We start from the raw sequence: 23,180 nt of genomic DNA, 5'->3' as shown, positions 1-23,180 counted from the left end.
CACTTGCTAGTCAAGCCTTAAATCTACTTAGGAAGTATTCACTGAATACCTGTTGTGCACTTAGCATGAAGATATACAAAAGGATACAGGACATAAGAATAGAGAGAGTAGAGAGTAAAGGTTAGGGGGATTTGAAATAGGAAATGGTTAGTATTTGATCAGGTGGTATGTAAACAGGTGCTCTAAAAAGTGGCACAGAAATTAAATGTTATGTAAGATCTAGAATGGCACATGTTATGATTTAAAAGTTGGAGAGAACTGAGGCTGGGAGCTGGGGAGTAGAATCTTGGTCAGGAGCTCTACCATGCTTTCTCCCAGTCATCCTTCAAATAGCAGGTAGCATGATGGTTTACAAATTTAAATCTGATCAGGTAGTTCCCCTGCTTAACACCTTTCAAAAGCTTTCCATTTCATGGGAATAAAGTCAAAAGTCCTTATCACTTCCTGGAGAGAACTGCAAGATCCGATGTGTACCTCATCCTCTTCCTCTCTTAGCATCCCTCAGTCCCATCACACTCTAGCCATGATGCTCATTCTCACCGCAGGGACTTTGTACATGCCCAGAATGTTCTCCCCGCAGCCCTCTAGGAAGTCTCAGCCTAAGTGTCCCTCAGGAAAGCCTTCCTTGACTTCCTTACTCCCAGACTAAGGTGGGGCTCTCTTTGTATTTCATAGCACTTGCACCTCTCAGGTATGATACTTATCACAGTTGTTTGATGTCTGTCTCTTCTTTCTGACTTGATTTTACCTGAGGGCCAAGACTGTCCATCTTGTTAACTCTTATATCCCTAAGGCCTGGTATAGTGCTTAGGCTGAAGTAGGCACAGGGTAAACATGTGTTGAATAAATGAATAACTATTCCCTGGGTTACCTGCCCTGTCATATTTATTTTGCTCAATTTCACAATTTTTTACAAGTGCATAGGGTGTGCCCAGCACTGGACTAGCTACCATGGAGCTGTGTAAGGTGCAGTTATCCCTTGGGCTGACATACCACTTTGCCCCTTACTCCCATCCCCTGAAGTTGTGAAGTTGGGAATGGATGAGCCGGAAAATAAAAGTTTTTTTTTTTTCTGGAAAATTTTAGTGTTAAACATTTTTTTAAAATCATGATTTAAGTGTTTTAAATATGCAGTTTACTTATTCAGATGATTTCTAAAAATTCTGTGAAAGAAATGTTTCAATATTAAACTCTTCTGATCAGTGCATATATGAGAAGAAGTAGTGCAGTAAACTTTTCAATGTCAAAGGCTTCAGTGAATTTTTTTCCCTCTTAGGGCAAACTTCTTTCAGGAGATGGAAGAAATTAGTGTCTTATTTGTTTAAGGGCTTATTCTTATTGACTTTTTATTTTGAGGTATATGAGTAAGTGCTGCCTTCCTGAGGAGACCTCAAACATACACAACAGTGTTTTCAGAGTTTTATCACGAAATTAGATATCATCTATGAGACCCATAGGTGAGCCAAAACAAGTATGAGATGTGTGAAATGGGTTCATACTGTAACGACGCTTTTCCAAAGATGCAAGAAGAAAATGAGAAATAAAATTGTGGTGCTGAAGCTCTGTAGTGAAAGTTGTCAGGATGGGAGAGGGAGGTGTCTATTGGGAGTGAACTAGAAAAAGGGCTTCTCTTTCTGGAGCAGTAGCTGAAAACCTTAATCCGCTGCAGAACGTTTTGTTCTTGAGGCTGTCTTCTGAGTTTAACTGTATAACTCCATGTGCATTTTAGAGGTACTTTGGTCAGTGAAATTGGCTTTTTGCCATACACTCCTCCCAGTTGATGTAGATAAAACACATTATTTTAAGTACTCTGAATTTTTCTCTCTTTTGAAATATGGAAGAGAGAAAATTGAAAGGCTTTATCAAGATGCAGAATGTTTTCTAAATTATGTTGTGCTGCAAATCATGAGAATCCAAGGTTATATACAAAAGGGAAATATAGATAAAACTGCTAATATAGGCTCTGCAGATAGATCTTGATGCCAAGAATATGCTCTTGCCTAGGGAATATAGGCTGGAATTCTGCTAAGCTTATTTTAATTACAGTATGGTGCCATTCTTCCGTTTTCAGCAACGTGTGAATGAATATAATTTTTGTTTGGAAATGGTCTCATTAAATCAGGAAATAAACTCTCATGTAAAAAAGTAAAGAAGCTTGTCTTAATCTGAATAAACTTGTTGCTTTCAGACAATAAAAATGAAGTGTTAGTGGAGAAATGACAGATCAGGATAGTTTTTTTTTTTTTAAGAGTATTAGTCATTTTATTTTTATTTATTTATTTATTTATTTATGGCTATGTTGGGTCTTCGTTTCTGTGCGAGGGCTTTCTCTAGTTGTGGCAAGCGGGGGCCACTCTTCATCGCGGTGCGCGGGCCTCTCACTATCGCGGCCTCTCTTGTTGCAGAGCACAGGCTCCAGACACGCAGGCTCAGTAATTGTGGCTCACGGGCCCAGTTGCTCGGCGGCATGTGGGATCTTCCCAGACCAGGGCTCGAACCCGTGTCCCCTGAATTGGCAGGCAGATTTTCAACCACTGCGCCACCAGGGAAGCCCCCGGGATAGTTTTGAAAATGATTCTGATTAAGTAGAGCTCCACGTGGCAAAATTGTAATAAATAACACTTATTTTTTCTCTCCTCCTATTTCCCCAAGGTACCTTTTTGAAAAATGAGTACCTTTTGTATCTACTTAGCACAGGGAAGTACACTAAACCAATGAAGATGATTTTCTTTGTTTTGCTTTAAGGTTGATAATTTCTTCTGTTCTTAAGTCTCCTTTCTCTCCCTCTCTCTCTCTCTTCCTCCCTGCTCCTCTCTTTCTAACAGTTTCCCCAAACTAATTAATGCAGATTCATTAAAAGTCAGAGTCTTACAGAGGCATTTGAACTAAAATTTAAAACATTTCAAGGCAAACACAATAGAGATTTATAATTATTATTTGCGTAAATGATTCTCTTTTTTTTGAAATTTATTTTATTTATTTTTTTCTACAGCAGGTTCTTATTAGTTATCCATTTTATACATATTAGTGTATACATGTCAATCCCAGTCTCCCAGTTCATCACACCACCAAATGATTCTTTTAAGTGAAGCACATTTTTGTGTTCTTAAATTAAAAAGGAGCCAGAAATCTTTAATGAGCACAAAATTTTTCATATTTTATACATATTCAGTGGCTTAAACTTTTCCAGAATTGGGGGACTTCCCTGGTGGCACAGTGGTTAGGAATCTGCCTGCCAATGCAGGAGAGAGGTTTGGAGCCCTGGTCTGGGAGGATCCCAGATGCCACAGAGCAACCAACCCCGTGCGCCACAACTACTGAGCCTGTGCTCTAGAGCCTGCGAGCCACAGCTACTGAGCCCACGTGCCACAACTACTGAAGCCCACGCGCCTAGAGACCGTGCTCCGCAACAAGGGAAGCCACCGCAATGAGAAGTCCGTACACCACAACGAAGAGTAGCCCCCGCTCGCCACAACTAGAGAAAGCCCACGCACAGCAACGAAGACCCAACGCAGCCAAAAATTAACAAATTAAAAAAAAAAAAAACTTTTCCAGAATTGCCTTATGTCGATAAAAAAGAGTATCCCTTAATTATATTGAGGGATAAAATGTGTGATGCTGATAATAAGTATTATGGGAAGTCAAAAAGGGAAGGGAAATTATGCTGTTGCATTTTGCATACCCTGAGCTCCTTGTGGCAACATGTGAAGCAACGAAGGAGAGGGTTTCATGTGGTCCTTTGACGCTTCAAGGAAAATTTACAGTGTGATTTTTTACAGAGCGTGTCTGGTCAGCGGCCATCACTCATCCAGTTTTTTTTTTTTTTTATTTTTTTTAGCTCCTGCCACTTAGTGGTCAATATGGAGCTTATTCTTTGTCGGGTGAGGAGAAGTGGGTATAATATTCTCAGGGCTTCTGCAGTTTTCTTGAATTTGAGTGGGGAAAAACCAAACACCCAGGAATGTAGCCAGTTTCACTCAGCCTATTGATTCAGTCGAGCTCACTCTGCCAGGATGCTGGTGTGGAGTATCCCAGGACGGTGAGTCCTGGCTGCAGGGCAGAGCACGCACACACTGGGGAATAGGGTTGATGTGTTTAGTGGAACCAGGTGTAGCAGGACCTTGAGTGCTGTGCTGAGGATCACCCAGGCTTGGTCCTGGAAGTGCAAATGTTAGCAAGGTATTCTAGAAATATTAAGCTGGCAGCAGGAGCTTTTGTTTGGTTGAAGAGAAGTGGGTCTTAAAGTGTCAGTGGGGATGGGATAACAAGAGAGGGATACTAAAGAAGCTCTGACTGGACCTAGTAAAGGGTCGGGTATAAGGCTCTCTGTGATTGGGTTTCTGTCTTCCTTTTGGCTTAAATGCCATGACTTTGAGGAATGACCACCCTCCCCACTTCCATTATGTTAAATGCCTTTTTATATACTCTTGCCACATCCTGTATTTTTCCATTATAGTAGTTTATCACAAATGGAGTAAGTTCTTCACTCTATAATTATTAATTGATGCCTGTCTCCTCGGGTTGACTCTGAGCCCCATGCAGTCAGGAGCCGTGAGTGCTTCATACACTGCAGTGAACACGCATGGCATGCAGACATGCGCATGTGAAGACTAAGTATTGGGTCGAAAAGGGCTGTAGTTTTAAGCTGAAATGATGGGTGGAAAGCATAGTGCTGCCCCTCATAGATATGGGGAAGGTAGGATGGAAGGTGATAAGAAAGTGGGAGGTGATGATACATCCCCATGGAATTTTCTTATAAGTGGTTAGAAATTTGAGGTTGGAATGTTTCTCTTGGCTTGGACAATAGTCTTTCAACTATTTTGAGAGAATAGTTGAAACCAAGGACTGAGTTCAGTTTGCTGAGGGAGAGAATGTGGCAAGAGAAGAGCAGAGGGCTGGGGGTTAAATTTGGGAGATGGCTTCAATAATAATGAAAGGAGAAAACTGAGTCATGGGTGGAAAGGTAAGGACCAGAGAGGTGAGAGGGAAACCGGGAAAATTCAGGGCTACACAGGCCAGTACAACAGGGAATCTGAAGAAGCTAGGTTGTGAAGAGTGCTGGCAGCCAGTGATTCATAAGGAATAAGAGGACTGAGAGAAATCCCGTGGCTTTGGAAGTGGTTCTGGAGATAAGAAAGACCTTTGGGAGGCCATATTCAATAGTTAGAGTGGCCACTGAGGACCCAGAAGCAGTGACTATGGGTCACTGATTCTAGTTGTCGGACAGTGAAAGAGAAGGAGGAATTAAGAGCAGTAGCTTTAGGAATAAGAATTTTATGACAGGAAACACCTGTATACGTTTGAAGGCATAGGAGAAGTGTCATGTGGGAAAGAACTAGCTACAGAGGCATTATCTTATTTAATCTTCACTGTAGCTTGTGCGGTAGCCATTAGGTATCCCATTTTACAAACTGGGAATTTCCAGCCAAGGTAGGCTGTGACTTGTTTTAAGTTAAGTGCAGGAGTTCAGGTCTACCTTTAGCCCTGCTCTTTCCATTGTGCCCCTTAGGAGTTAGGTGTGCATGAAATCCGGAGCACCATGCTTGGGGATGCCTTAGAAAAAAGACAGGCTGTGCTGAGGGCGCGGTGAGGATTGTAGTAGAGTCGTTCTGCACCGTTGTGCAGATTTCTTCAGATTTATTCTGTGGCCTGCAAACTAATACGGAGAACGTGGAGAGTGGGGATGACCAACACTGGGGAAGGTCAACATTGTGAATGTGTTCATGATGGTTATGAGCGGAACATGGGCACAGAAGTCACTGTGGAATGGCTTCCATGAAGTTGGAAGAGGGTGAGGGGGAGATAAGCAAAAAAAAAAAAAAAAAAAAAAAAGTATCCACAATAAAAACAGTTATGTATGATCCCATTTATGTCAAACTATATGTGTGTACGTATGTAAGAAGTATGCATAAAAAATGTATCATAGGATATCAGATGGGAGATTGGTGGTTATCTTATTGGGATGATTACAGGTGATTTATTTTATACTTTGTAATTTTTGTAAACTTCAAATTGTTATGTGTTTCTTCAAATTTTAAAAATAAGCATGGATGATTTATAGAACCCAAACCAACAACAACACAGCTGCTTTTGTTGTGTGGAAAACAACTTGTCAGAGAAGGGATTTGAAATATTATCCTTTGCTGACCTGGTGAGGAGAAAGACTTGACACTTTTCCGTTGACTTGTTAATACTGCAAAATGCAGTGAGAACGTCCGAGAGAGGTGGGTTCTGACAGACAGGCTCCTGAGTTAGAGTCTGTATCTTAGCACTCTCCTGCCACACCCTCTTAATAGAAGCCCCAGAGACCCTCTCAGACTGAGGATGTCTTCCAGCTGCAGGAGAGTGCTGAGTTTGCACAAGAGACAGCCTGGAAGCCTGGGGAGCTAACACCCTTGGAATCAGCCCTCAATCAATGGTGGATGAGAGCTAGCAGGTAAATATCTGAGCTTTCTTGTCTATGCGTAGGACACATCCGAGGTTTATACATACAGGTCCCAGAGGGTCCAGCAGGCCCCGCTTCACCTCTCACATCACTGCACTTCATCTTGGCTTCTCTTACTGTCTCATTTTCCACTCCTCTACCAGCACTTCTCTGTATCACCCTCTCCCCCTAAATTCTTGTCTCAGGGCCTGCTTCCGAGAGAAACCAACCTAAGACAGGGTCCTAGTGCTATTTATCTACCTCTTTCCGTGACTGTGGACAAAATATTCGTTGCCTGCTTTCTTGTCCAGAGACAAAATATTCGTTGTCCTGCTTTCTTGTCCAGAGACAAAATATTCCTTGTCCTGCTTTCTTGTCAGCCAGGCTCAGGAACCTCCCAGGAATGGAATTGGAAATAAACACCTAATGTTTGTAGTGGTGAAAAGAAAATGGTAGATGTTGACAAAGAACTGCTTTCACTTATATCCCCACCCTGCTGCTGAGTGAGGAACTTGTCACAAAATGACCCATAGCCCTGACTCCTAGCCCTGCTTCACGAACGTGAAGTAGGGCCAGGCGACAGGGCTGTGAGTGGCAAATTCCCTCATGAAGTTCTGTCTTGGGCAACAGATCTTACCCACCCACTTCCCTCATCTGCAAGTCATCTTTCTGTTTCCTGGGCCAAATTTTAAAGGGCTTAAGCAGCTTTCCGATTTTACTCCTACAATGTAGTGCACTACTCAGCGACTCATGGCTGTGCAGCTGTCCTTGAGGGCATGTGGTAGGTTTCATTTTTAATTGAAATACACACCCAATTGGCCGTGTGGACCCTCCAGCTGAGAGCTAAGCGGGCCGAACAGCAAACTGGGATATTGCTAGAGTGAATGTTAGTGCCTCTGCTTGTGGAACAAAAGTGCATTGGGAGGCTGCCTTTGAAAACAGCTTTGTAGGCAGCAGGCAACCCTCAAAGACTTTCTCCCCACACAGTCCTGGGCCAGTTTCCTGGGATCAAGTGCCTGAGGCAAAGTGACTTGTTCACGTGAGGTCAGGGTTGGGAACTTGGAGATGGTGTTTACCGCATGGTTCTTAGGAAGAGCCCATTCTCATCACTTGGGGGTCGTTCTTTGATTTTTTTTCCATTTCCTTCTTATTTTAGAAGGAACCCATCTATCAAAGTGTTTTAAATCACTGGAATGTTCACTTCTAACACAAAACTTAGTTTGTATTTAGAAACCATTTCTAAAACTTGAGTGGTGATTTGAGCTAAAATGAGTAGTGTGACATAGATATCAAGCATAGCCCATTGAGAATGTGGCCTTGGGGAAGCAAGAAAGAGGTACAGGACACGGGTTAAATTTCCAACTCTGTTCTTACTAGCTAGGTGACTTTGGGCAAGTCACTCTCATCTCTTAAATAGGGTAATAATACCTATATCACAGAGCTGTCAAAGCTGAAAAGAAATAGAAAGCACATTTAAATCATACAGCATTATACAAGTGTGAATTATTTCTGTTAACTTCATTGTATACCTCAGTTGGATTTGGATCTGTGTTTCGAGGAAGTGTAATTCTAGGAGATCATACACTTCAGCTCTTTTTCTGTATAAAATAAATATATTGTGTGTTTTTCTTTTGTTTTATGTATGTCTATAAGTTTTCTGAAATTATTTTTGGAATACACTGGAATAGAGACCATGAATGAATGAGTTGAATGAATGAATGAGTTAGTCTATGGAGGTGTCAATCTAGCACTGCTAATAAACATTAAATATGCTAAGCAAACAAGGTCAGAAGAAAGGTCTTAGCTTGTATCCTTGCTTTAAAAATGGCACCATGTTCTGTGAAATAACTGAACAGAAAAATGTAATTCTATTGTCTTTTTCACCAGTTCTGCCTTAAAATCATTAACTCCTTTCAAATGTATGAGCCAGAGTTTTAAAAACAGGATTAATAAATATAAGAACTACTGTTATTAACATTCTTCAGAAGTGAGTGGCCCTAACCAAGTACAATGGTCTTTTGGTAAATCTGCTTCCTGTCAAAAAGAAAGAAAATCAAATCATCAGCATAATAGAAGAGTAAATCAGATGCACATTTACCCTTCTTTTGTTTGCTCCTTTTTGCCGTTTGTGCAGTCTGCACCTGTGGTCCTCACACCTGGGGAATGAATTTTGTAGACCCCAGGGTGAGAGATACCTTCACTGCTGTTTTGATTGTCACCTGCTCCTGAAGGGTGGTTTGGGGAAAATGAGGGACACACATTCTGGAGTGCGGTTCCCTTGAGTGGACCAGGTTACAAAGGTTTGGTTTATATCTCACCCTCTGCAGTAGATTGAGGGGGTGCCTCAGGGCGCAACTGGAAGCCAAAGTCTTTTCTTGAGGGTGGAGAAACATACAGCTCTACTACCACCAATGACCTAATGCAGTGGTGTTTCGTAAGGTCACCAATGAGGTTTTCATTTAAAATCTGGGACTTGACTCCAAACGCCCAGATACTTAAATTCATTAGCCATTTCAAAGAGGCATGTTGTAAACAGGAAGTGCTCAAATGAAATCGGGCATGCAGTGCCCACCTCAGGACCCAGATCATGTGAGATTTGAATAGTTTTCTGTAGACTTTATAGAGAGTGGTGTACTGGGTATAAACTGAATAGGGACAAAAGGACAAAATTATTCAAAGAAATAGCCCTGAGGGAAAGTGGTGACAGGCAAAAAAATCAGTGGGGGATTAGTTTTTTTAGGAAAAATACTCAACTAGCCTGTGAGTGTCACACAAGCATGTTTAATTTCAAACATCTGAACCGAGTGTGCATTTTCAAGCAATGGTGGGAATTGTGGATAGGTTGATTGGAAACAAAAAAGCTTAAAGTTGAATCTGGCTCATTAAAATCGTGCATATCAATATCTGAAATGAAAACTGACCATTATCTTGGTTTGAAATTGCAGCTCCTAGCTAAGCACAAATGCTTGCCATGGGAGGAAGTATTGCGGCTGGAGGAGGTGCAGGCCAAGCTGGGGGTCAGTCTGGAAGAAATGTTGCTGATCACAGAAGATGCCCTTCACTCTGAACCCTATAGCCCTGAGGAGATCTGCAGGTGTCTGGGAATTAGCCTGCAGGAACTCAAGACCCAAATCCTGAGTCCAGACACTCAAGACGGTGAGTCTGCTGGAGAAAATAAGGGCATGGGCTGTTTCCCCACTCACAGATGGAAAGTTTCCAATGTCCCCATGGAGTATACTGATTTTGAAGCATGCTTGAGGGAATTTAGAGAACATGTGTGTTTCGGCAAACTTAATTATCTAGATTCTTGGCTTCATTAAATTCATTCATTCATTTATTAACAAACATTTCCTGGTTTGCTATATGCCAGATTTTCTGGCGAGGCAAAGGTGAGTAATACATACTTCCTGCCCTCAAGAAGTTCGTAATTCACCGTTGTAATTCTCCCTCTCTGGCCTATGCCAACCACAGAATTACAGTGGGTAGGGGAAATTCACTGGCAGCATCATGCACTTTTCCAAATGTGAGCCCAACTCAGTTTAGGGGTCAAAAACCAAAATGATGATCTAATAATATTTTAAATGTACATTTATAGTTTATTTTGCTGTTTAAAATTTTTTTTTTCTGGTGGGAAGCATCTTGTAGCACCTAGGACAAGTTATGTTACCTTCTTTGGTGAATTTCAACAACAAAGTATTTCTCACTAGAATTAAATCAGGATATTATACTAACCTCTCTGGATCTGAGTGTCCATGAGCAGCATATATGATCCTTGTCATGCAGTTGGTATACTTTGTTTCTAGTTCTGTGATTGCCTGTTTTGAAGATAATGGATAACAGGACATGTACTTCATAGTGTTATGCAGCGAATGGGGTCCCGCTGCTCGCTGCTTACAAAATCAATTATGTACTCACAAGTGCTGGTAGAAAGGAAAGGTGCCTTTAATCAGAATGCCGGCAATCTGGGGAAATGGTGGACTCAGCGTCCCTCAAAAACCATCTCCGAAGATTCTGCTAGGCCATGAAAGCTTTTAAAGGGAAACAGAAAAGTAATCCCAGTTAATCACTGAGATAGGGGGTCAGAGTTGTTGCCATCCCTCACTGCGTGCAGGCTCGTCGACTCCTCGTGATCTTCCTCTAGATGTTATCTTGTTCACGCAGTTTGATCAGGAGATTACTGAAGGGGAAGCTAGGGAAGAGATCTGGTCATCTGTTAATTACTTATTCTTCATTTCTACTTTGATCGCCGGAAAGAACCAACAAGTTAGGCAGGGTTTTGTGTGATTAAAAGATTTGAAAGGTGTGCTTGGGCCGGAGACGAGTAGAGCATGGGGGTGCCTGGTTTAAAAGTTAGTTACAATATAACTTGCTAAAGTGACAAGGACAGGGGCTTCCTGCTGAGGGTGGTTTCCTGCAAAGAGCTGCTTGCATATCCCCACTTACCAGAACATCATTCCATTTCTATGGGATTAGGGGTGAAGGTCTATCTTCTGTACCCTCTTCATGCTGACATAGGGTGCTGTATTCTCAGAGTGGAAGGTGTCATCATGGGTCTATAGCATCTCTTTGCTGACAATTTTAGTTGTCCGCTTACATATACAGGCAGAGCAAACCACAATTATTTTGATGCCCACAAAGATATAGATTATTATGAGCAATAATGTTAATCCCATTCTCTTGAGGCCAGTTCTTGGAATTGTGCTAGCCATAGATTCAGTACTGCTCAAGTTGGAGTAGCTTATGTCATGGCTACAGCTGGTCACCATGCAGTTAGCTGTTTTCTCTGGTGACAGTTATAGTATTTGTGAAACCACTCAGGAATGTACATCAGACACAGTCTCTGACTCTATCGTCCTAGTCATTAACTTCTTGGTTTTGTAATGGGGGGGAGGAGGGTACTGCAGGGTTCTGCTCAGTTCCAATAGGATGTCAAAATATTGTGAAATATAAAGCAAATGGTTCTTTTTTTTCAAATGAATGTTTTTTATTGGAGTATAGTTGATTTACAATGTTGTGTTAGTTTCTGCTGTACAGCAAAGTGAATCAGCCATCCATATACATATATCCACTCTCTTCTAGACTCCATTCCCATAGAGGTCATTACAGAGCACTGAATAGAGTTCCCTGGGCTATACAGTAGGTTCTCATTAGTTACCTTTTATATATAATAGTGTGTATATGTCAATTCAAATGGTTCTTTTGTAGGGTGGGGTTTATGTCACTGAGGTGAAGTGAAAAAAAAAAAAAAAGAAATTTACAATTCAATAAGCTCCTCTTTTTTTTTTCATACTTACTTTTCTGATTTTTATACTACTTACATAAAAAGATCTAGGTTAGAGCAGTGCTCATGACTGCTGTGGAACAACATTCTGGAACACCAAGAAGTCTTCACTGCTTAGGGTTGAAACTTGTGGCCCACTTAAGTGTGGAAGTTTTTTCTGTTTGCCTACTGTTTCCAGTAATATTGTATTTATACTGATAACATGAGAAACCTCAGATGGAGGCCAGGTAAGGGTTGGAGGTGCAGGCTAGAGCCTTGGAGTGGCTTCTCTTCTTAGAAGTAAAGGTTATCTATTTGTGAGACTTCATCGCTGGGGGCAGGGACATCTGGCTAAGATCCAATAGTCTCTTGAGGTGGAGTTCAGGGGTGGGAGCTTAGCACAAAGATCAGGGCCCCATGTGCATCCCATTGACTTCAGTTCTGAAGCTGGTTTCTGAGTGCCTACAGTGGATTTGCCTGCCAAGTAAAGTCTTAAAGGCTGCACCTGCTGAGGGCTTTAGGCTAAGGTAAGGGAAAAAGTTTTCTTTGAGGGCAGGGAGAAGGTTTTGGTTTCCGACATCATTAGATCCAATTTAATTCGATGAACATTTATTGAATTTCTAGATGAACAAACTGGCCTACAGCCCTAATCAGACTTACCACCTGTTCTTGTAAAATAGCCTCTTGCTGGAATACAGCCATATATGGGCTATGGCTACTTTTGCACTGCAACAGAAGAGTTGAGTTAGTTGTGGCAGTCTAAATAGCTCACAAAACCTAAAATATTTGCTATCTGGTCCTTGGCAGAGAAAGTTCACTGACACCATTCCAGAAAGGCAATAGACCAAAGGATAGCCATACCACCTGGATTAAGATCTCCGGCTTCTTTACTTACTACGTTTGGGACTAGATTTCCAAATTCTTAACCTTTCTGTTGTCTTAGTTTTACCATGAAATAGGCATAATAGGAAGAAGTACTTAAAGAAGTAGTCAGTGTAACATGCTAGGAACAATGCTTGGTAATGTAGGTGCTTTTAAATGTCAGCTACTTCTGTTATTTCTCTTCTCTCTCCTTCCCCTCCTCTAGGCCTTGAGGCTGAGCATTGGGAACAGAGAGATAAACACAACAGGGTTTGATACTCAAGGAGTTTACAAAATAGTAGTGGAAACAGATAAAGAAAAATACTGATCCAGCATAAAGTAATGAGTGCAGTGAGGGAGGTGTTCTCGGGTCTAGGGAGATCAGAAAAGAAAGAAGTCAGAGCCGGTTTTACTAAGGAGACAACAGCCAGACAAAAGTTGAATAAATAGAAATTTCCTAGGTAGACAGGCAGTCAGAAAGACTCCCAAGCAGAAATTTCCTAGGTAGACAGGCAGTCAGAAAGACTCCCAAGCAGACAAAACAGCAGGTATAGAGGCAGGGAGGAGTAAGAGAGGATGTCCAGAGAACTACAGATAGTTGAGTGTTTCTTGAAAACAATGTACATAGTGGTGAGTGATGTATCAGGTTGAGTTTGTAGATAGGCCCAGATCACCAACACCTTGTTAAATACTGTGTGTAAGTGTTTTAATAAAATGTTTATTGAGTGACGAAGTTGGGTAGGTCTTTGGATAGGGAGAGCTTCCAGGGGAATAGTCTTTATTTTTTGACTTAAGACATCATCCAGTTTCTTTAATTCAGCAAATGTATGTGTTAACTTCACTGGGCTGGGTATTATGCTGGATGCTGGGATACAGATAAGCAGGACATGATCTCTACCTTATAGTGACCTAGTGTCCAGCTGGGGAGAGTGCCACAGAACAGTCACAGTAAATAATACCCACTGTTACTAAAAGTATTTATCAGGAGTCCTAAGAGTATGGAGGAGAGAGTGACTAAATGCCTAGAGAATGTGCCTTGAATTTAAGCTGGATCTGAAAAGAAAGTTATGGCCTTCCCAGGCTGAGAGAGGCGACCGGCCATTCCAGGCAAAGAGTAGAGCCTGGAAGACAGAAACATGAGGTGTGGGGTATTTGAAAACATGTGTCAAGAGGCATTGTTTGCAGTATGAGTTGGATGCCAAAAATACTGGCTAAAGGGATGCCAGTTCTACTCTCCATTGCAGAAATGCCTGAAATGGGGGATTGTTGGTGGATATCTCAATGAGTAGATTCTCAAGACTATAAAGGAGAGTTCAGTTGGAATTGATGATTGCCTGTGTCTAGAAAGGAAGGGAAGGAGGGAGGAGAGAAACAGAAGAAGAAAAGGAATAGAAGATAAGGAAGGCTGACGTATGGACGCTGGGAAAGTTAGGGAAAGTAGTATGGGAAATGATTTGGGAGGCAAGGTGATGAGTTTCTGGTGATATGGTAAGGCATCTAAATAAAGATATAGAGCAAATAAAGACCCAAACTATATAATTAGATTTTGGAATTTTTGGTTAAGAGGCAAAGAAACCTTAACAGATATTGAGAATATTCACTGTCAAATGATCTTCTTAAAGCAGTCTTTTCATGGTGTTACTTTTTAGTTCAGAAACCTTTAGAGGCCCATCATTACCTCATTGCCTAAACTCTTTAACGTGGATATTAAATTTCTCCTCAATTTGACCTTAACTCTGTTCTGTCCTGTCTCCTGTTTGAGCCCATACATGCCCATTTGGACAATGTTGTCCTGGCTTAACCATTCCACTCACTAATTGCCTCTTGGTCTTCCTTCTGGACCTTTAATCCTAAACATCACTGCCCTTTCCTCTTTTCTGAAACAGTTCCTACCTATCGTACAAACTCAGTAGAATTCTTATCTGTATCCTTCTCTGTCTGAAACCTGTTCTTTCTCTGTATCCCTGTTCCTTTTTCTCTTTACCAGTGTTCCTTTTTCTCTGCATCTGCCTGTCTCCCCCACCCTCCACCCCTCTTTTGAATAAGCATTTCTGGGAATAAGTTAATTTCTCAGAAAACCTTGGAAAACACAAAGGATAATTTGCTAATCATAGGATATGCATTGCTATTTATGTATATATTTAAGTTTTATCCCCCTAAAGAATAATGATTTCATTGTTTTTGTAAAAATGATGAATACTTAATCTTACCTCTTTATCTAAAATAACTTTCCTACTGGCCCACTTACATGACTTTCTATAATTTACTTAGGTTTATTGAGTGCAAACAAAACCTATGTTGATAGAATGAATCCATTTTGTAATTCTATCATCCTCAAAGGATTCCCCCTTTTGGTTTCATAATAAGTAAGTTTAAAAAAAACTGAACATAAATCAGTCTGTGGGATTCTAGAGTCTCCTAGATTAATGTCACTTGATTTACTCTCTGAATCCAGCCATCTAACCTCAGCCAAATTTCCTGCTGAATTCTCTTGGCACACAGCTTTAACTTTAGAAATCAAAATCCGTCTGTATCTTTGCCTTGTTCCTTCTGAGTTTGTGCTTTGGTTGGTCTAAGACCTTAAATGAATGCTTCTATTACCCTTTTAGAAAATATGATTCTTATTGAATGTGGCACTGTCCTTAGACTGTAGGAGTGGAGGCACAGATGACGTGTGCCCCCAGCAGGGGACTCTGGAGAGTGCCACCACTGCTTTATTCCAGATGCCTACACTTTAACATGCTTAGTTTTGACTTGGACTGATTTTCCCATCATGGAAATCCACGCCCTTCTCAAAGGGATATGAAATCCAATGTTCTCTTTCTGCCAAAATTCCTTTGTTTCTTTACCTGGATATGAGTGTGAGTTGGGAGATGCTGACCTTGAGGTGAGAGTACAAGGAGAGATGTTTACAGTCAAACTGTGGTTTGCAGCCTCTGCTAAACTAGCCAGCGTTCCAAAGGCCCATGTTATTTTCTTTTTCCAAATCTCTAATAATTAGATTTAGAAATCCTTAGAGACCATTAAAGTTAAACACTCATACACACACAAAGCAAAATTCTCAAATCCTTTAGACATTGTTTAGAATGGCTATAATCCATCACTAAGGACTGGTAGGGAAAAATTTAAGTATTATTGGTTAGGAAAAAATTTAAGGATTATTTGTCAGGCCTTGCTCACAGATAGAAATTATCTAAGGGTGTGGCATAATGTTTGGGTTTCTAGAAGCTCGGGGCCAGGGTGATTTGGGAAGGGTGTTTCCTAAGGTGTGACCCCAGAGGAAAAGGTGGAGCTGTGGTCAGAACCAGGAGAGATGGGCACATGTATCTACCATGGGAGCGAAGTCAAGGACACACACTGGCGGTTAAACAGATGAGTCCGTGAGGGAGTAAATGGAAACTGAGGTAGAGAATGGGTCAGGTGGTTTGGGTGCTGGTTTGAGAAAGGGAGAATTTACTGGGAGCATTCCTTTTGGGACTGCTCAGCCTGTGCTCCGGGTTGGGTGGCCCTGCTGCTTAGATGCATTCTGCTGGGATGGACACGAATCTCCTTGCTTGGATTACCAACTTTGCCTAGACCATATGCTGACAGAATGCTGTCCAGTTGCTGACTAATTTGTTTGGATCCTGTGATTTCCAAAGTCACGAGTGATAATCATGGCTTTTGAGCACGTATAAGGCACTGGCATAGACTGCTCTTTAGGAAGACATACAGAGTAAAAAAAAAAAACTTAGTTTATGGTTTATACATTACTCTTTACCTGCATTATCTGATTTGAATCTCACAATAACCCTGGGGCACATGGTTATCCTCATTTCACAGATGAGGAAACTGAGGTCATAGAGTTACATGTAGTTACAAAACTAGAGAGGTAGTAAGTGCTGGAGCCAGATCCCAAATCCCAGTCTTTTGATTTAATCCAACACTCTTGCTGCCATTACTTTTTATCTCAGGGTATTAATCAGCTGGCTTTAGCAATCCTGTACCAAGTAAGGAAGGTAATATAAAGTTTTGATTTTTCTTGGCTATGGTTTTCTCTTGAAACTAAAGAGAGGTGATGAAGATAGGTTACCTTGTGGTTAAAGAGTTTCCTTTTGGCTATTTCCCATTCTGGTGCTTTTGCCTTAGAAGATGTAAAGCCATGTGGCATCCAGTAGCTTGCTTAATCTAAGGAGCAAACTCAACTTGGCCAGAATGTGCGTGAGCTCTTCTGTTACAGAGGAGCCATGAGAAGTGCTGTGGAATTTTCTCGTTTGATAAAAGTGTAGTCCTCATGGATTATCTCAGTTAAGTCTAAGAAGAGTAGTTTATTTTTTATCTAATGGAGAAGTATAAAGGTACTTGGAGTCAGTCAGTAATTTCAATTTCCAGTTGTGTTCTCAATATCAAGGAAATTGATTTAAAAATAGCTCATAAGATATCAGGTACTAAATTCTATGATTTCAACACATTCAATTGTTGTTCTTATAAGAATTTTGAAGAAAATTTTTCTGTAAAGAGCCTAGAAGAAACTCCAAAGGACCTTTCTAGAGTTTACAGATATTGGTTGAGCAGAAATCCTTAAAATCTGTGTGATGGACTTCTAATAAGGCCAAATAAAAATGAGTCCTTTAGTTTTGTCTTTTGTTTTCATTTTTACAAGGTAATAGATTCTTATGAAACAAAGTATAAAAGAATAAATCAAATAACTATTTTTGTTATGCACAAAAGATGTGCTTTAGTTGTTTTGGAAGACAAGTATGGGGAAAATTTGCTTTCACTCAGGTCTTTTTCCTTTCCCCCTCTGCCTAGTCTCTCCTTTTTGCTCCTCAGCTCCTGTTGACTTCTCAGCTGTCTGGCCACAGAGGGCAGGATCATGCCAGGAGTAAAGCTTCTTTAATTTCTAGGAAGAAAAGGTCTGAACCGTTACCCCAGATTACTTGGGGATGAGGCTTCCTTCCTGGGTTCTCCTCTTCCTCTTTCAGATGTGTGCATTATATACCCCTATTCACTGGTTCACCTTGCCTCTTCAGATATTTAAGGAACTGCAAACGCAATGCAAACATACTCTATTAAGTATGATTTTAAAGACATGGCATCTTAAAAACCCAACTTCTGTAGGAACAGCAGAACAGTACCAGTGTGTAGGAATCACGTACGCAGCTGTGATATGTGCTGTGTACTGGTTGGTGCCTGAGCCACTGACGGGTAGGCCAGAGCTCAGAATCTCCCTCTTATCCCACAGAGCCTTGTTTCTGGCTCCTGAGGCCATTCTGGAGCCACAAAAGCCAGAGAATTCTGGAATTTTCATTCACTTGTGTGAGAGTTTTAAAAGAGCTAAAATGAAACAAATTCTGCAGGTACATTCTGAAGACAAGTTGACCCCTGCAGTAGTCTTAAATACACTTGGTCATCTTAGACTGAGGCAGGCCCAGAATGAACCTATGAGCTTGATGGCCTCTTCATGCTCTGTACCTTCAAACCCTTGAGTTCCCCAAGTTTCTTGAGTTAATGTGATTTGGGCAGGGCCAGCAGTAGAAGATGTGGTAGAGAGTTAGACCAACGAGACTAAACATCTTCCTCTGTCAAACACTCTGATCATCTTTCCCAAAGAAGAAAATTTTCCTCCCTCTAGGAAGGTCATCCTTGTGTATTGACCATCAGCTTCAGGGAGACCGTGCATGCTTCAGGAAAGGAGGAAAGGGACATCTACTCTCCTAATAACAGCAACCCCATAGACTCTGGTGACCTACAGCTATGAAAGCAAGCTGGAAACAGCTCTTGTAGCGTCACATGAAATTCACATACAATAGTTGCCCTAATGGCATTTCCCAGAAATAAATCCTGAAAGAGTCACAGCAGCTAAATGTGAGTCATGAGGCACCATCCTCCAACAACATTTGTATCCTTGAAAAAGGGTCCTTGTTTTGTGCATTTATGTATTCCTGTGGTACCTAGCAAATGTTTGCTAAATGAATAAATGTGTTAAATTAATTTTCTTCTATTCATATGGAGAAGTAATGGGTAGGAGGCCAATTCAAGAATGCACTCAAAGTCCAGCTAGAGAGTGGTTATATCTAGCCTTTAAGAAAATCTCTTCATGTACGTTAATGATATTATTAACAATAACTAACATTGAACACTAACCTATGTGACAAGCACTATTCTAAGTACTTTTAAAGCATTTGCTATACTTGTTTGTTAATATGGTCCTCGTGTTCCTCACGTTCAGAGTACCTACATGAAATAGTTCTTTCCAAGGCTGCAAACTGTGTCATAAACACGTTCGGACACACACATTTCAATACTGATGCATTCCCAGCTCCTTCTCCCCGCTCTCCCCAACTCTCCTCATCTGTTCACACTGTTGAGATGTGATAGTCAAACTTCCTCTAGTGAATAAGGAATTTTTTGGTAGGTGTTGTTTTTGTTTGTTTGAAATTCTGCTTAAAAGACAAAAGCCAAATGCATTTGGCCATTACAATACTAATTAGGTTTGTGTTCACTGACATAACTGTTAATACTGATGAATATTCCTTTTTTGTTCTGTAAACAGAGAATGTTACCAAGGTTTTCCAGCCAACAGAACATTCCGTCTTGCATCTCAGTGCTTTTGACAGTGGTCTTCTAATTCACATATGGGCTTTTCCTTAAAACATTTCAAATCTATGTAAGTGAAATATAGCACAGGTTACATAGATTTAATTTAGAGGAACCTAAGGGATAAGGACTAGCTTCGGATGGTTTTGATGCTAGGAACATCCCATAAGGTAGGTTCCGATATTTTGCTACTTTACAGATGAGGAAAGCAAGGCACAGAACAATTAAGTAACTTGCCCAAGCTCACGCAGCTAAAAGTAGCAGAGTTGGGATTCAAACCCATGCAGTCTAACCCCAGAGACTTCCCTCTACAGTCTTAACCATTATGTGACATGAGGGTGTCAGTCAGGGTTCTATTAGAGAAAGGGATTTGTTATATAGATTTGACCACATGCAATTGTGAAAGCTGTTTGAACAGTCTCCATAAGGCTATATCTTTGCGTCTGGTGCTGAAGCCTGAAGCCAGTAGGAAAGACGGGCAGGAAGTGATGATGGATGTGAAGTGGGGGAGCGCAAGGACAAGCCAGAGCCCATGAAGGTGGACTGGAGCCAGGGTCAGACTCTCAGCACCTCCACGTCTCCCACTTTGATGATACCGGTGTCCTGCAGCAGAAGCCAAGCATGTACCTGGTCCAAGAGTAGGAGAAGCTGAAGGAAGGGCCAGTGGGGCCTGGAGGTGCCATGGACCTGGCCACTGCTGCATGCCAGCAGATGTGGGATACCAGTGAAAACCAGTTTACTTTCTCATATAAAAATATGAAGTTGACATTTCTTTCCAGACATCTGGGATGACAGATATTGTTCTTGACCAAATTCCAAACTATTTTCACTTAATAATTAGACCTACTGTGACATGTTTTGAAGTTGCACATTTCTCTCATATTGGCATTTTATCTGCACTTTTTCTGGTGAAAGCCTTCTTAGTCCTGGTGGTTTATCATTTTCTTCCCTGTCTTGTGGTGTTCACTCAGTCTCTTTTCTGGAAGCTGTCATTCTAGAATCTTAGGGCATGGTCCAGGAAAACATCTCCTGCTGTTCGTTATTAGTTATTTACTTCCTATCCTTTGTTATTTTTCAAAGTACCTAGCTGCAGGTGTAAGAAAGTTTCCTAATAAGAATTTCTTAATTAGAAACTGTGTACCTCTTCCTACTCATGTAAATATGTTCCCAACTTGTTTCCATGCAAGTCAGCAGAGGTGAGTTACTATCCATGTATCTAGTGATTTTTGCAGATTATTGCCAAATATCAATTGTAATGACAACAAAAACTATTATCCATTGTATCTGTATAGACATTCACAGTTTTTTAAATTGAAGTGTAGTTGCTGTAAAATATTATATATTACAGGTATATAGCATAGTGATTCACAATTTTTAAAGGTTATACTCCATTTATAGTTATTATAAAATATTGGCTATATTTCTCATGTAGTACAATATACCCTTGTAGCTTATTTTATACCTAATAGTTTGTACCTCTTACTCCCCCACCGCTATATTGCCTCTCCTCTTTTCCCTCTCCCCACTGGTAACCATTAGTTTGTTCTCTATATCTGTGAGTCTGCTTTTTGTTGTTGTTGTTAAATCTACTAGTCTGTTGTATTTTTTAGATTCTACATATAAGTGATATCATACAGTATTTGTCTTTCTCTGTCTGACTTATTTTGCTTTGTATAATGCCCTCCAAGTCCATCCATGTTGCTGCAAATGGCAAAATTTCATTCTTTTTTATGGCTGAGTAGTATTCCGTTGTGTGTGTGTGTGTGTGTGTGTGTGTGTGTGTGTATTCTCACATCTTCTTTATCCATTCATCTGTTGATGGACACTTAGGTTGCTTCCATATCTTGGCAATTGTAAATAATGCTGCTATGAATATTGGGGTGCTTGTATCTTTTTGCATTAGTGTTTTTGGTTTTTTTTGGCTGTCTACCCAGGAGAGGAATTACTGGATCATATGGTAGTTCCATTTTTACTTTTTTGAGGAGTCTCCCTACTGTTTTCCATAGTGACTGCACCAATTTACATTCCCACCAACAGTGTACAAAGGTTCCCTTTTCTCCACATCCTCACCAACGTTTGTTATTTGTGTTCTTTTTAATGATAGCCATTCTGCCAGGTGTGAGGTGATATCTCATTGTGGTTTTGATTTGCATTTCCCTGACGGTTAGCGATGTTGAACATCTTTTCATGTGCCTGTTGGCCATTTGCACTTCCTCTCTGGAAAAATTAGACATTCATAGTTTTAACCACATGTAACATCAATTGATCATCACTCATGCTGTAAGTTCCAGATGAAAACATGACAGGGCACCACTCTATGTTAAGGGCAGAGACATTGCATAGTTTTTTTAAAAAAAGTTTGAGGTAGATGATTCCTCTTATTGTCTTTAGGAGGGAATGGGGTAGGAGAGACCACAAGAATGAGCACCCCCTCAGTCCATTAGACCTCTCTAATGTTAGAAAGCCTTTCTTCTGTCAAGGACCACGGATGCAACATTAAAAAACAACCAGAGACCACCTGCATAGGAAAGCAATATGTTTATTCTTTTAATGGGAAACTATAACTTGTTCCAAGAACAAGGAATGTAAAATTCTCCTCAATTAACACAAGATGCTTCATTTCTGTAGTTTAGACTTATGGGGGAAGGGGACAGAGAGATGAAGATCAAAAGGGAAAGAGTCATATGGACAAAAATAAAGCGAAATTGAATCTGATGAAGGGGAGAGACTGACATGTACACACGGCTTGTTTATGAAGAAGCACATAAACACAAACACAGAGAAACCGCAAACAAACTCATGCCTGTGTGCATTCACTTCTCACCCTGGTCCCCAGAGAGCTGCATAAACACATTTGCAATCATGGGCTTCTGTGAAATAGCAGCATCCTCATTTATCTCTTCAGGATATCACCAGTTATGTTGCAGGCACCTTGAGAATAGGGACAGCTCATTAGATGTTTGTGAAATTGAAACATTTTTATCTTCCCTAATACTACACTGCATTTTGGAAAGTCTGGGTGTAGTGTAGGTATATTATCTTCAATACTTGCCATGAGGAAATTAAGAAGAGGGCCACATTTAAAACGAGTCAGAGCGCCCTCACTCCCAGTGCCCCCTCATCCAGTGCCCATGTCACCATGTCACCTTCCTGGTCTGCTCAAGTGCACGCTGCTCAACAGCAAACTCTGGGCAACATCCTGTGTAGTCTTGTTGGGTCTTTTTCATGGCACATAACATAGCTTCTCACTTGCTTAAACTGTTGTTGTATTTTGTTGTAAACTACTACTTTTTGACCATATTGTCAAATAAGTGAATACTATAAGAAACCAGAAGCAAATTTTTATTCCTCTGCTCAACAAATACTCAGTTGAGGGCAACTATTCAAGCACCGTGCTAGAGATGATGCATTAGCAGTCAGCAAGGCCAGATAGTCCTTGCTTTCATTTATTTATCATTTTGTGGGAAGACAACAATAAAGTAATCATTAAAGTGTTCTGGTGGAAATACACTACTTATTTCTCAGATAAGCACTGATTTCTCCTTTGCTTCTCCTTCATCTTTTTTGTCTCTTACATTTCCCCCCCTGTAATTCAATTCATAGGAGAAAACAAAGACAAGAACTCATTCCCTTTTATGTTAAAATACCAGGACAGGCCAGCTCTAGGCAAGTGTGACCATTGTTTTCCATAGTCCTTCATTCAGCTCTGACCAAGATTCCTTCCCAACTCCCTGAGCTCCTTTTCAGTTGACTAGAGATTGTCTGCTCCTTTCACGTTTTTCAAAAACAAAGTCTTAGGGCAGTTCTGGAAAGTTAATTGGAAAGTATAGTTTCCTCAAGAAAGAGAGGGGAACATAAAAATGCAGCTCATCCAGCAAGCAACCTCAGGTTCTTCCTTTGCTGATGGGATGGGAGGTGACATTTATTGAGAACCTGCTTTATTCAAGACACTCTATTAGGTTGGGCTATAAAGATGAAGATGGCACAGTCTTTGCCCTCATAAAGTAGTGTGTGCTGATTATAATTAGAAGGGAACACACAGTAATCAGTGACTGG

General features: G+C 40.8%; 1 protein-coding gene and 2 long non-coding RNA genes across 22 annotated transcripts in view; 2 read left to right on the top strand and 1 right to left on the bottom strand.

Annotated features, from left to right (window-relative positions):
* GALK2 (galactokinase 2) overlaps window positions 1-23,180 on the top strand; it is a 140,117-nt gene that overhangs the window by 85,765 nt on the left and 31,172 nt on the right. For all 20 annotated transcript variants that reach the window (XM_082453023.1, XM_082453020.1, XM_082453022.1 and 17 more), the window contains one exon: window positions 9,370-9,580. In XM_082453023.1, the coding sequence (XP_082309149.1) occupies window positions 9,370-9,580 (211 nt within the window). The remainder of the gene's footprint in view (window positions 1-9,369; window positions 9,581-23,180) is intronic.
* LOC309656513 overlaps window positions 9,481-23,180 on the bottom strand; it is a 35,013-nt gene continuing 21,313 nt past the window's right edge. The window contains exon 5 of the long non-coding RNA XR_014261416.1: window positions 9,481-9,589. This is a non-coding gene — a long non-coding RNA (uncharacterized lncRNA). The remainder of the gene's footprint in view (window positions 9,590-23,180) is intronic.
* Window positions 12,409-22,092, top strand: LOC309656516. The gene is made up of 2 exons (XR_014261419.1): window positions 12,409-13,006; window positions 13,050-22,092. It is a non-coding gene; the product is annotated as an uncharacterized lncRNA (long non-coding RNA).

Source organism: Balaenoptera physalus, assembly GCF_965194825.1.
Source record: "Balaenoptera physalus genome assembly, chromosome: 2".
Taxonomy (NCBI): domain Eukaryota; kingdom Metazoa; phylum Chordata; class Mammalia; order Artiodactyla; family Balaenopteridae; genus Balaenoptera; species Balaenoptera physalus.
The sequence above is the reverse complement of the archived record's forward strand: the minus strand, read 5'-3'. Positions and strand labels throughout refer to the sequence as shown.